The sequence below is a fragment of the Aspergillus niger genome (genome assembly GCF_000002855.4).
Source record: "Aspergillus niger supercontig An01".
Lineage (NCBI taxonomy): Eukaryota > Fungi > Ascomycota > Eurotiomycetes > Eurotiales > Aspergillaceae > Aspergillus > Aspergillus niger.
Genome location: NT_166518.1, coordinates 1,176,263 through 1,189,395, shown reverse-complemented (window position 1 = coordinate 1,189,395; position 13,133 = coordinate 1,176,263). Strand labels below are relative to the sequence as shown.

At 50.8% G+C, this 13,133-nt stretch overlaps 6 protein-coding genes across 6 annotated transcripts; 1 reads left to right on the top strand and 5 right to left on the bottom strand.

Moving 5' to 3' along the window:
- Nucleotides 1–1,773: 1,773 nt before the first annotated feature.
- On the bottom strand, nt 1,774–2,925 carry An01g04980 (uncharacterized protein; the record flags this gene model as incomplete). The annotated part of the gene is made up of 2 exons (XM_001388887.3): nt 1,774–2,731; nt 2,819–2,925. 2 exons carry the CDS (start codon nt 2,923–2,925, stop codon nt 1,774–1,776), a joined length of 1,065 nt encoding a protein of 354 aa, XP_001388924.3.
- A 1,874-nt stretch (nt 2,926–4,799) lies between these two features.
- Nucleotides 4,800–5,903, bottom strand: An01g04970 (uncharacterized protein; the record flags this gene model as incomplete). Its single annotated transcript, XM_001388886.3, has 4 exons — nt 4,800–5,168; nt 5,240–5,678; nt 5,771–5,788; nt 5,863–5,903. 4 exons carry the CDS (start codon nt 5,901–5,903, stop codon nt 4,800–4,802), a joined length of 867 nt encoding a protein of 288 aa, XP_001388923.1.
- A 163-nt stretch (nt 5,904–6,066) lies between these two features.
- Nucleotides 6,067–6,795, bottom strand: An01g04960 (hypothetical protein; the record flags this gene model as incomplete). Its single annotated transcript, XM_059747848.1, has 3 exons — nt 6,067–6,320; nt 6,403–6,562; nt 6,727–6,795. 3 exons carry the CDS (start codon nt 6,793–6,795, stop codon nt 6,067–6,069), a joined length of 483 nt encoding a protein of 160 aa, XP_059599652.1.
- A 285-nt stretch (nt 6,796–7,080) lies between these two features.
- Nucleotides 7,081–9,554, top strand: An01g04950 (uncharacterized protein; the record flags this gene model as incomplete). Its single annotated transcript, XM_059747842.1, has 3 exons — nt 7,081–7,231; nt 7,282–7,649; nt 7,704–9,554. 3 exons carry the CDS (start codon nt 7,081–7,083, stop codon nt 9,552–9,554), a joined length of 2,370 nt encoding a protein of 789 aa, XP_059599651.1.
- A 619-nt stretch (nt 9,555–10,173) lies between these two features.
- An01g04940 (hypothetical protein) lies at nt 10,174–11,559 on the bottom strand (the record flags this gene model as incomplete). Its single annotated transcript, XM_059747835.1, has 1 exon — nt 10,174–11,559. The coding sequence occupies one exon, from the start codon at nt 11,557–11,559 to the stop codon at nt 10,174–10,176; it is 1,386 nt and encodes a 461-aa protein (XP_059599650.1).
- A 333-nt stretch (nt 11,560–11,892) lies between these two features.
- An01g04930 (uncharacterized protein) lies at nt 11,893–12,787 on the bottom strand (the record flags this gene model as incomplete). Its single annotated transcript, XM_001388882.3, has 6 exons — nt 11,893–11,925; nt 11,981–12,070; nt 12,135–12,223; nt 12,334–12,464; nt 12,557–12,579; nt 12,656–12,787. The coding sequence occupies 6 exons, from the start codon at nt 12,785–12,787 to the stop codon at nt 11,893–11,895; spliced, it is 498 nt and encodes a 165-aa protein (XP_001388919.1).
- Nucleotides 12,788–13,133: the final 346 nt, after the last annotated feature.

The following is a 13,133-nucleotide window of genomic DNA, read 5'->3' as shown; positions in this document are numbered from 1 at the left end:
TGTTCATTCTCAGGATCGTCCGCATTTCTGTCCCATAGCTGGCTGTCCGCGTGGACCCGGCGGGAAAGGATTCAAACGGAAGAATGAGATGATCCGACACGGCCTCGTCCATAATTCGCCTGGATATGTATGCCCATTCTGTCCAGACCAGCAGCACAAATACCCTCGACCGGACAATCTGCAACGGTAAGACTTTACTCGAATGCATAGATTATTATACAAGCCAGCTCACAAGTCACCCCATCCAGACACGTCAAAGTCCACCACGTTGACAAGAGCCGAGATGATCCGGCTCTTAGGCAGGTTCTATCGCAAAGGCCAGAGGGTAGTACGCGTGGACGCCGCCGTCGAAATAATGTTCCGTGAACCTATTACCCATATAGGCCTCATCATCATTTTCATCATCGGCTCAGCGATATGCTCTAAAAGTGCAGGTTACCATTATACGATATTGCATTAGCGACAGCGTCCGTTCGCGTTGATTTATCCTGAGATGAAGGATTGACTTTCTCAAACAACCGTCCATGCGACGGTGTGAGGATAACGCAGTCAATACTTTTATCTGTTATTATCGACTATCATGGCATTCATGTATACTGACTGCACATGCATTACGAACCTTCCCACTAACTAAGCAATCCACCCATAACCCCCTTCTTTTCCACATCTATTCGACTACCCCCTTTTCAGTGATACCAGATGTTGTTAGAGCCTTGATCTACTTTTTATTCACTTCGTTCATCTTCCTGCATTGCTCGCATCATGTCATTCGCTTCTTGTGTTCGAATAGTTTGATTCCCCCGTTCGTCTTGCTAAGTAATCTGGCGAAGTGTGCACGGGTTTGTACAAGACTTTGCTAGTGGGCGTTTTGCCGTGTTTCTTACTTGTTTCCCTCATCTTCTCTTTACACCGTTTCACCCCTTTTTCAATTCTTCATCTTCATCTTCGCTTCAGATTTCCAACTACCCAATTTGCGACCTTATCTTACTTTCCCCTTCGCTTCTTCCTCAGACTATACATATAGGAGGTTCTGGCGTCCTCATCTTCCTTTTCTTTTACCCCCCAAATTTATCATATCTGTGGATGGTAACGAGAGGCGTTTTATCGATGGTTTCTTCAATTTCCTTTTATTTACGATGTCTTGATTTGAATTTGAATTTACCCCATTTGACTAGCTACCTGAACCGGCTAGCTGGCTACATATGAATTGAGATCAGACGATTGGGAAGAAAATATATTTCTGCAACTAAGAAGGAACAACGAGATTCAGTATATCGACCAATTTGGAGTGTGAGTGTTGTAGTGCTGTTTAGTTCACACCACGTCAGAAAGCATAAAATTGGCAAGGCTGAAAAAGAAAAACCAAGAAAAGTGGGAACGTCTCAAAAGAAGACACGTATAAGTACAGTAAAAAGTAGATGATGAGTCAATTTAGTTGGTAAGGTAGTAAGTAGTTCTCAGAATTGCCTGTCACTGTCCCGCAGTGCTGGTGGCCAATTTTGCCGTCGCTTGAATTTCCAGATGAAACCAGGTAAAAACCAAACCAAATCAAATCCAAATGATTCCTTTCCTCAAAAACCAGTAAATCGCGCCGTTAGTCCCATTTATCTCCATACAGTCCCGGAACTGTGTATATCCCGTTTGGTTTTGTTCAATAGAAAAAAATGTTAATGTGAAAGTATTTTCATGAAGGGGAGGGGCAGCAGTAGGAAAGTAAGAAGGAAGGAGGGAGAGAGGATGGGAAAATTATAAGGGTGAGGAAAAGAGAAATCATCAAGTCTCCCTCCTCTTATGAATCCTCCTCACATGATCCTTCATGTTGTCTACCCTACTAAATACCCGCTGACACCCGTCCCACTCACAAGGTATTTCTGGGTTGTGTTTTGCCTCATGTCGATCTCTGTCTTTCTTGCTGGAGAACCCGCCCCGCACAGCCTGCGGACACCCTTCGTACCGGCAAAAGAGATGTTTGCGGTGACGATTATAGTGTTTCCGGAGATCACAGCCCCGACGGAAGACGGCGTGTGATGAGCAGCCGGGATATGCGCAGCGCCAGGTTCCGTCGGGATTTTTAATGCCGTAGTTGGTTAGATCTCGCGTCTGGCTGCGGGCGGAGGAGGTGTCGGATAGGGATTGGAGTTGGAGATCGTCTAGATCGAGGTCGAGATCAAGCTCGAAGTCAAGGTCTGCGGTGGTGGCGGAAGATAAAGATGCGGTGGTTACGGGGGTTAGCCGTGACTGAGAGAAGGAGGATGGAGCTGACTCTGGGAGGTAATAGTCTGTATTTGTAGGGTTGAGAGGTGACTGTGATACTGCTATCGCGAGCCATTCTTCTTGATCGATAGGGAAGTATGCACCGTCTGTGGTTGGTATGGCTGGGGGAAAGGATTCAATATCGGGTCTGAATGACTGTGGTGGTATGGTCTGATTTGAGAATAAGGGTGTATAGGACTCTTGGTCCTGAAAGTAGTGGGTTCCAACGTCTGGTTTCCTTTGATGGAGGGGCTGTGCTTGGTCGAAGGCGTAGGGAACTGACCCAGACATGCTGCGGGCATCTGACAGGGGGGCCTGTTGAAAGGCTATAGCGGGAAAAAGATATGGCTGCACCTCTGACGACATCGTACTGTGGGTTGAGGAGCCGCCGGGCACCATCAGCATGGCTCTGTTGATTGTAGTCCTAGAGGTCATTGCGGATGGTTCGGAACTGGATAAAAGTGCCCTGGACACGCGGCTGCGCTTGTTCTGAGGCTAATCAGTATGGGGGGATTTATTCCGCCGGGCACGGGTCTCACCAATGTATCTTTGTCCATGGACGTACCTTCGGCGGTACTTGTAGTTCATGTATCGAGGGGACTCGGGATGTCTCAGTGGGATGAAGCCTATTTCTTTGAATGGTTTGTCACAAGTTGGTGGGCTTGGATGCATTCTGGATATTTAAAGCCAGTAGAAGCCGTGGTACTCCAACATTCTTATCTTCAGGAGTGTCTCGAATGTCAGATGTGGCTATGCACATCCCCCAGGGCTGACGGTCAACGGGTAGCTGAGCGAATCTCTTCACAGATGATCAATAATCGGGATTAGGACGTCGATGTCACTGTACCATTGACTTTGGTATTGGCCTTCATCGCTGGTGGCTCCCACGTTTGCCCTGGAAATGCAGCTCGGGATTCCCGTGTCTAAACTCTCCAAAAGCCAAGGGGAACGTTTATTCGGCTGCGAGGTGATTGGTAACTCGAATAGGCATGCAGAACTAATGAATTGTCATGCACTGCGGCTGAAAATGTAGAACCAACCCTATTCGGATGACACATTTGCTTAGAGACGATCCATCCAATCTGAGGCACAGTGCCCAAGCAGATCAATAGTAATGCTCTGTTTTTTGGTATGTACGTTTTCTTTTCTCTTTGCCTTTCCGGTTTACCGTGCCAAAACAGGACTCTCGCGGCTTATGTAGAAGTAGCAAGTGTTCCATTGCCGCTTAAGTCCGACTCTTTGATAGGGCTGAGGTGAAGAGCGTCACAGGATACTTCCATAAGGCACCAGACAAGTGATGATGGGTAATACAGACAGTTCTGGACATGAGGATGACGTTTGAGCCCCAATCCAGTGGTTGCAGGACCTTTTGCTCGGCGCTGATAGGGCGCGTCCGTACGGGGAGTCGGCGGACCAGCGTATGGACGGACGAGGCTGCGCGATGATTGGCTGTGTCGTGTACTTGTTCCGGCCACTGCATCGTACATATGCATGCGGAACTCTCTGGTTTATGGGGAACTTGGATGGAAAGTCTAAATGCCGTCTGAGCCTCAGCGCCGAGCGACAACCTTCTAAACAAAGTTCCAGGTGATCCGATCCCAGGATGGCCCAACAGGGTAGGAGGCAAGGCAAAAAAGGCATCAAACTAAGAAAATAGTCGGCATACGAGTCATATCGTTGGGCAATGTCCCTCGCCATTGAAGGTTGGACGACGTCAACTATTCGCTATATTTACTTGGACGGGTAGGTCAGGCCCCCACGCTTATTCCCAAAGGGGCGTGCATTTCGACGCTATAACCATGGCTGAGAATGCAGATCATTTTGGCTTACCGCCAGATGGACTTAAGCCTTTGTGCCCATGATCCCTGCCGTCGGGCCTTGGTTGCCAGTATTTCTAGGTGACGGGGCCCCGGGACTGGAGGATTGCACGCAGGAAGGCCCGGAAAGAGGGTCGCTGTCAGCATGGACCGGGTGCCAAAGAGCGGTGTCGCCAGGTCCAGTAGTCTTTGAGTCTTCTTGGACTGACCTCCATCGAGTTTGCAGATCTGGCCTAGGCCGGGTTAGATCGCGTGTCACTGCCATGTTACATCGCGGTGTGGATGTGTAGATACACTTTCGCGGAGAGAGCCAAAGACATTGTTCCAAAAATACATTGTCGCAATTGATAAGCCGTTCTATCATTCCTCCCCAACCAACACACATGACTATTTTGAGCTTCGCATGGTCATCCAGGCCGTAGACACTGTATACGAGCTACAGCCATTTTCCCAGACGGTTGCTCCGTTCGGCTGTGTTGGCGGAGAGGTCTATGAGGTCATACATGTCACAGAATCTCAGCCTCAGTCATCATCCGACCGAAAATCGTAAAAGCGAAAATTTATGTCAACCAGCTCGATGCTCTTCACATGACACACAAGACCCTCCAAACAAAAACAACGTGCTTATATTCAATCCATCCAAGAAACCGGGACCGCCGACGGGTCGGGGCCGCCGAAGCGTTCCAAATTTCTGACATTTGACCACCACGAGAGACGGAAGTCTAAACACTAACTGCGCCCGGGCTGTCCGTCGGACACGGACAACAAAGGAGTCCGATCACTCGGGTTCCGGTCCTTACCGCTATCGTCCACTGCATCTCTGTAGAGGATATAGTGCTGTACCACAAAGATCAGATCGAAAAAGATGGTAACGTTCGACAAAAGGAACTTGATGGGATTTCCTGTGACTCCACTCCAGTCATCTTGGAAGCTAGAATCCAGCAGCAACTGGGCAAGGGATAAGACACCCCCAGACAAATCAAATAAGATCTGTCCGATACTCCAGCCGTATGTGGATTTACGCTTATAGTTAACCCACGCTTGAGGTACGTACTTCACGATGGTGATGACCAGTTTCACGTAAGAAAGGGCATATATCTAGATTGACCCAGGAGTTAGGGGTTAGAGCACATGCGGGATAGCCATTTCCAAATCCTTGGGCTACTTACAACATCGATCCACGCCCAGGAGTATGGGTCATAGCCGTTATTTGGGCTCTGACCGAGAACGATGAAGATCACGATCGTGACGCCGACTATAGAGCCCCAGAAAAGGCCTGCTACCGGCTTGCTAACTTTCTGATGGCGAGAGACCTTGAACCCCCAGATGAATGGCCAGAACTGTGTATACGTGATGAAGCTAAGGACGACAGCATGTAGGGCGAAGGCAAAGTCGTTGAAGCGCACGGTCGGGTCCTCAGCAAGTGGGTGACGAGCAGCATATTGATGACGGATCACGGGAGAGTAAAGGAAAGCGGAAGTATATATGGTATAGCACACGAAGCCCAGCACGTTGATGGTAGGAAAGTCGATTGCCAGCCCCGTTGTCGACCGTCGCCGGAAGTTGTTGATCGGCTGGGGATAGAAGGACGCAGACCAACAGAACGTGCTGAAGAGAGGTAATCAGTATGTACAATCTCCTGAAGTCTCACGCCTGTCGTGATAGTATCTTCCCTGAGAACTTCGGGCTTAAAGACGTACTATATCCAGCCGAGTAGGCTGCATTGCCATGGTGTGTTAGTACATTGTACAAAAGAGATAAGGCGAGAGATTCAGAGGGAAAAAAAACATACCGAGAAAGCGCCCTCACGAAAATCTCTAGCTGAGTTGCCATATTTAGCTCCTTGTAGCTCTCCTGCTGTTTCTTTGTATAGGAGGGCGTAGGAAGGGCACTGCAGCAAGATGGAGAGGCTATCTATATGCCTCAAGGAGGGAGGATGGGGTGGATCGCTGGCGGAGAGAGCAGCTGATAAGATACGGAAAGCACGCGATTGCGGTCACCTGGCCTGACCGCTTTCCCAACTCTGCTGGCTAATTGCTGGAGTTGGGTTCCTTGCAAGTCTGGTGGATCGGTTCCTGGGTGGATTAATTGACCTAAACTTAGTACTGCTGCCTTGGTCGATGCGCGAGGACCGCAGGGTTAACTTAACAATCAATACTACAGAAAGACCAACGGCCTCACTACTATTGATCAAATAACTGGGATCGGTGCTCTGGAAATCTCCAGCAAACATGGAGCAACACACTGACCCTGCTATTTGGATAGCAACCAGTTTTCGTGAGACTGTGTCATCAGTTAGTAGCTGTGCCCCAGCTTCCATCGGGATCAGTACGTCCATTAATTAAAGCATCGACCATCGCGAATAAAGTAACTCCTTGATCTGCGAGGGTCCGTTCAATCGTGTCGATGACAATCATACTCACATACGCAGGCGGTCGCCCGCGGCAGATGGCTGAGTCAGCTGGTGGTTGTCCGGGATATACGCTGACGGGCTAAACCGCATATGGAAAACAGTTGTTGCGATGAAGCGGCTTGCTTGCCCTGCATCTCGATCGTTCGGCGGTTATCCGCTTCCCTGTCCCACGATCCGTTCCTCTGCTTCAGTGCTATTCTTTCTTTTCATCCCATCTAAGTGGTCTTCATTTGTTGGCTATACAGGTTGGTGACCTGCCACGGTTCTCTTATCCCTGTTACCCATACTACCTAGCCCTCCCCCACCCTCCATCTATACCTATCACTCACCGCTAGCTTCTTATTCCTCGAAAGATAAACAACCATTGCAACACTGGGCTCGGTCGCGTTTTAGCCTCTGCAAACAAATTCCCCAGGAACTCAAGTCGACGCCACTGCTATCGATTTCCTTCGACCTTTCCCATCAGCGCATGGTGCATTCTTCGGAGTGGGGGATCTCGCTAGATCTCCGTCGGTAGTTCGAACATTCCAGTGTCAATGAGATCGGGAGGAATCCACGTCAATCGGAAATTATAAGAGCTCAAGGTCTCCAGCAATCATGACGGCCGACTCTGGCCTCTCCGCTGCGGGGAGCAGTACCTACGCTTCAAATACACTGCATGTCGGCGATGGAACGTGGGACTCGGAGCGCGACACATATCTCCTCCCTAATCTGATGGGTATCAACTTCGACACAATGCGATACAATGGTTAGTAAGGTTATAGCTCTATGAGGCGCAAATACGCTTACATATGTTAGGAATGGGAAATCGATTCAAAGATATGCCCGAATACCATACCCTCATAGTCGTTCACGGCGTCATCGCTACAATCGTCTTCCTTTTTCTCGTCCCAATCTCTGTCTTGATCATCCGATACTACTCTCGATGGAATCCTTTCTGGGCCTTCAAGCTGCATGTCTGGTGCCAGGTCCTGACATTGTTGCTGAGCACCGTCGTGTTCGTGTTCGGTTGGTTCGCTGTCGGTCCAAAGAGAAGCCTGACAAACCCGCATCACGGTATCGGACTTGCGATATATGTCCTAGTGATCTTTCAGATTCTGTGGGGCTGGCTTGTCCATAAGATTGAGAGGAACAGGAGGAGTTACCATGTTCCCTTGAAGCTTGTGGTATGTTGCGTGGCCGTTCGATGTTCCGCCCTAAGGCTAACTTCTACATCACAGATTCATCGATGGATTGGACGCGCCCTCGCCATCCTAGGTCTTGTTCAGATACCATTGGGGCTCACCCTTTATGGCTCGCCTAAAGTGCTATTTATCCTCTACGCTGTTGTCGCCTTCATCCTCCTCGCAGTGTTCTTTGTGCTGTCATATCTATACGACACAGAAGGATATCACATGGAGAGCGGCGGATACGAAAGCCGACTCAGCTATGTCTCAGGGCCCTCGGCTGCCGATGATCATGGTCATAGTAACCTCGGACCCATGGCTGCCGCAGGAGCGACCGGAGCTGGCCTGGCTTCGCTCTTCAGACGTCGTTCCAGAGGCAGACCACACGATTATGACGAATCGCATACCAGTTTCTCAGATGAAAAGCTTTCTGATGAAGGACCACGGCGTGGTGGCAAAGGGAACTTACTTCTGAAATTAGGTGCAATTGGCGGTGGTGCCTGGCTCGCGAAGAAATTCTTTGACAGAAGACGCGAACGAGACAACGACACGGAGTCCGGTCGATACAGTAGAGCTCATACTCGGAGCGACAGCATGACCGAAGAAAGCTTGAGTAGACTGGAAGATGGGCGGCGACCCGAGCCAACAGCGCATACTCCTCTCAACCGTCCACCAAGCAGACCTCCAAGCAGACCTCCCAGCAGACCTCCCAGCAGACCACCAAGTCGACCTCTAAGCCGTCCTCAAAGCCCAGGCTCTTCGTACCTGTACAACAGCACCTATCTTTCCGAAGCTCCCCCTCGCAGGCCATCCCACGGACTTCGAGACGCTCTTCTCGGAGCGGGGGCACTTGCAGCGATCAAGGGCTTCTTCTCGCGTCGCAAGGGCGACGCAGAACAACGTCGCGTGGAAGAGATGCGCCGTCGGGAGATGGAAGACGAGCGGCTAGCCCGGGCCAACAGCAAGCGGCGCTACCCCGGAGAGGGCTATTACCCAAGACGTGACCGACCGGCATCATTCACAGCCACGGACCTTTCAACAGACCTGTCCCGGCCACCCCGCGGTCCGCCGCACGGCGAGTCCATAGTCTCAGCAGCGGGACCCCCAATGGCATCCGGAGCAGTGGACGGTGCACGCTCAGACATACCGCCTGCACCAGGGCCACCCGTTCCCCCACCAGCAGCATCGGAATACCCAGGACCAGCAGCATCTACACACGGTCCTACAGAGCTCGCCTCAGGAGTAGCAGCCGGAACAGCCCTAGGTGCTGCGTCATCGGCACATCGCCGTCGCAGCGCCAGCCGTCACCGAAGCAGCAGCCGGCCCAGGAGTAGCAGCCGTCACCGCGATCCCATCGCATCTCCCCCCGTTTCTGTCAAACTGAAAATGCACAACGACGGCCGCCACGTTACTCTCCGGAGACTAACGGATGAAGAAGCTGCCGCCAGTCGCGAAGCGAGACGAAGAGAGCGAAGGAATTCCCGTCGTCGCGCCGGCAGTGCAAGCTCGCTATCAGGAAACGAAGGGGGCTCGTATGACCGCTGGCGCCGTGTTGAGGAGCTGGAGCGCCAGCAACAGGAACAGATGCAACGAGAACAGGCTGCGGCGGCGGCGGCTTCCTCGGGCTTCCCAGCGACTTCTGCTGCTCCATCATCAAGTATGCCTCCCGCCACGTCCGCCTACTATGCACCACCTCCTCAGAACGGAAACGGGAGTCATATGCCGCCGCCCCCGCCGCCCCCGGTGCCATCTAGCCATCCTTATGGGACAGGGAGTATCGCGTCTCCGGGTACATTTACTGGGACGGAAGCGAGCGGGGACTATGCGAGCAATCGTCGACGAAGACGAGCGGAGAGAGCTCGAGCACGTCAGGAAAGACAACAGCATGGTGTGGAATTTACTTGATGAAACGGTATCTCCTGCTATAACTTATGACACTTCCCTTTTTCTTTTCCTCTTCCTCTTCCCCTGTATAGCAACCTTGATGATTTCATGCCCATTTTCTCCTTGGTGTTTAGTTCCTTTCCGAGAATTTGCTTTTTTCTTTTTGATTTTACCCCTTCATGTCAATCTTGAAATACGTTATGACGTACAAGTGCCAATGACTCGCCGTCTCGGTTGTTGGTTCTTCTGGAAACTATGATTCGTGCTTGTTGAAAATATCTGTGCTCGGGAAGAGCTTCTTGTCTGGTGATGTCCGGTAATGACGCTATGAAAGCAGCCATGCACAACGGTTGCAATGAGCAAGGGAATGGATATGAACTGTTGGTTTTGTTTGGCTATTGGTTTGTGATAAGATACTGCTATGAGGGAATGGACAGTGCTAGCTCATAGGCAGTAGGAGTCGGTGCTCCTTTAACCGTGATGTTTTCATTTGCCTTTCCGATTCCTGCATATAACGGTTGCCATGTCGTTCATATTGTGATGCTTTATTGTCCTTAATGAAAAATAAAAATTTGACATCTTTCACGTCTGCAAGGTATCGTCAGTAGCAATTGGAGCAAGATATCATTCAGGCCATTGATCAAAAAACCGCATGTTGATCTCTTGCGCTCTGGGTCGTGTTAGACTCCCTTGGGTGAATGGACAAGCTGACGCTCAATCTCTCTAAAAAATACAGAACCGGAAGTCCGATGAGTCTCATGAAGAGTCGCACAAAGCTAATCATGACTCCTCTGGACATACGGCTCCGGCAGACGGCACAAAAGCCCATGAGAATCCGCATAGCGAGATACGGTACTGTAATATCAGCCCGGAAGAGACGGGTGGCATTTTTTGACGCAGCAGGTAGGTTGATCTCTTCTTGTCCTTGATGTATTGCAATAGACCCCGACGTATTTGACCATTTGAAGCTCACACTGTATTCGTAGGATGCAAATCCGAAACGTGGGTGCTGAAGTGATCGCTGCCCAACCAAGGATATACTAATAACGCCTCGTTCCTTAAGCTTCGATAAGTGCGAAACCCAGCTAAGTAGCTTCCCAAGCCAGTTGCCTATGCGCTTCACATTTGACTCTCGTGCCTCTTGGGGGCTTGACAAGGCGTTACTGTGGTCCCGGACGCATATCTTGGCAGGGCTCGACTTAGCAATCCTTGAATCTTGGCGCAATAGCAAGCCATCAATTGAAGGCCAGGGGCCGGGGAACGGCTGGCTCAGATCGTTCTTGGTGAGGTAAGACTTTGCGCCACGTTTGGCAGGCCGGGATAGATATCGAGATGGGCCGAGCTTGGGGTCGCTCCATGGTTTCCGTCGCTTGCTGATATCATTGTCCATACCTTGCAGCAATCTAGGTGCCAGCCATTTGTGACCCCCAGGGCCGTCTCTCGAGGCAGGCATTGGGCACGGTGTTGAATTCTCATATGACTCGAAGCCGGCAACGTCAAGGTGTGCTAGGAACCGTGGTTTAGGGGGTCTAGGCGGTTTCCACGCTGATTTGGCCTCCACAGGACCGCGACTATTGCGTTCAGATAAGCTTTTCTCGTTCAGTATAACGAGGGTTGTGTTTTCCGGTCTCGCTAGAGACGGAGTCCCTCGGTCTAATGTGCTGCAAGGTCCGGTTGTGCTCTCATACCAATTTTCAAGCACAACTGAATCATTGGATAGATCGGGCAATCCTTGGCGGTTCGCCGTGTCCTTATTAAAGAGAGCTCCCATCATCTTGTATTCTGAGGTTGAAGGGTTTTTCGAGTGTTCTTTATCCACGTCCATTGGAAATATGTGGAAAGCATCAGTATCATGAGTATCGCTGCGGGTCATGATCGGGCGGGCAGGACAGTCATCTGGATGTTTATACTGGAGTTGACTCGAAGAGTTTTGGGGATTGTCCGAGCCTTCACAGAAGGGATATTCCAGGTCACTGGACTTGGGCTCCTGCATGATTGCAACTGGCTTGGTGAACGCAGACGGCATCATTGCCACCCCAGAAGTGAATCGTTTGCTTTTTTAGCATCAACTAGGAAGCAAAAGGGCCAAATGATGCCGGAATTAGGTGTTGGGCAAGTTAGAAGGGAGTAGACGAAGAATGGAAAGAGAATATGAAAGGCTCCCCTGAGCTATGTCGGAAAGAGCGATCCAGGCCTGTAGCCGAAAGGCATCAGCAACCAGTTGATCAGCCAGACAATTTTCAAGATTAGATATTTATGGGTCTCTGCCCCGAAAGCATGCAAAAAAGTGTTTCATGAGAATTGCTATAATTCTACAGGTTCAAAGTTGAAGTCGCGAGTGGATATGTACATCAGGTATCTATTTGAGGACGGCCTGCAGGCTCTCCAGCACCTGTTTTTGGTTGTCAGTCAGAATGTTCAGGTCTTGTTAATGGTGTTTGTCTTACCTCAAGCTCAATCTTGGCCTCAGCAATATCCTGCTCGCTGCCGCTTCCGTTGGCAATCTTCTGGGCCTCGGCGATCTGGGAACGGACGTTCTGTGTTGAGGATTGACAGATTAGCACTGCGCACAGGGTAAAGCATGATCGGTTTAGAACCTACGTCAATGCTGAATTCCTCGAGAGGGAAACCCTCGACGGCGTTGATGCTCAGCTGGGAGTCGGGCTGGACAACGGCGAAACCACCAGACACTAATTTTCATAAATAGTCATGTCAGCCTTGCCCTGGACACGATGTGTAGCGGCTGATGTGAAAACTCTCGGCCCGCGGCACAGGTATCAACACGGTTGGTCGGACGTACGGAAGAACTTCTTGCTGGCACCACCCTCCTCAACGATCTCAACGAGACCGGGCTTGAGCTGCTCAATGGAGGGGACGTGGTTGGCGAGAACACCCATCTCTCCGGATTCGGCGGGGATGTTGACCTGGACACTATATGGGAAAGGATCGTGAGTATGGGGCGGTCTAGGGTGAAAGACGGTCGTCCAATGAATTCGACCTATTCGGAATGCGAGGCTACATACACGCCGGTCGACTTGAAGATAGACTGTTGAAAGGATAAATTGTCAGTATCAAAAGTTCGTGCAGGTGCACAGAAGCGCTCAACGGAATCGGAGTCGTACCTGGTGAGGAAGGGTCAGGGAAAGCTTGATCTTGTCCGACACAGCCTCGGCGTAACCTCTGCGCTGGAGAGGAACGCGGAGAGCGGAGGGACGGGCCCTGAAGGCAGAGCGAGCGAAGCGGAGAGAGCTCATCTTGCAATGGACGAAGGGGGTGGGTGGTGATAGTATCCCTCTTGAACCTGAGTTGGGAGTTGCAAAGGTCGAAGTCGGATGCCGGTTGTTCCCTAGCGGCTCGGGCGGTCACGTGGTGGGCCACGCGCCAACAGAAGACCGCCGTACTCGGTTGCTGCGTTGACCTGCACAACGCTTAACTCCTTGTTCTCCGGCTATTGACCTTGGGTATGGTATGCGAAGATCACTCTCTGCTGAGGGTGCGTAGCTTCTATCTAGATGCATACTGGGCGTGAACCTACCGCCAGACTTGGTTGTTGTTACCACGTATTGTACAAGCCTATGCTAAAGAGTCCTACAAGCTGGG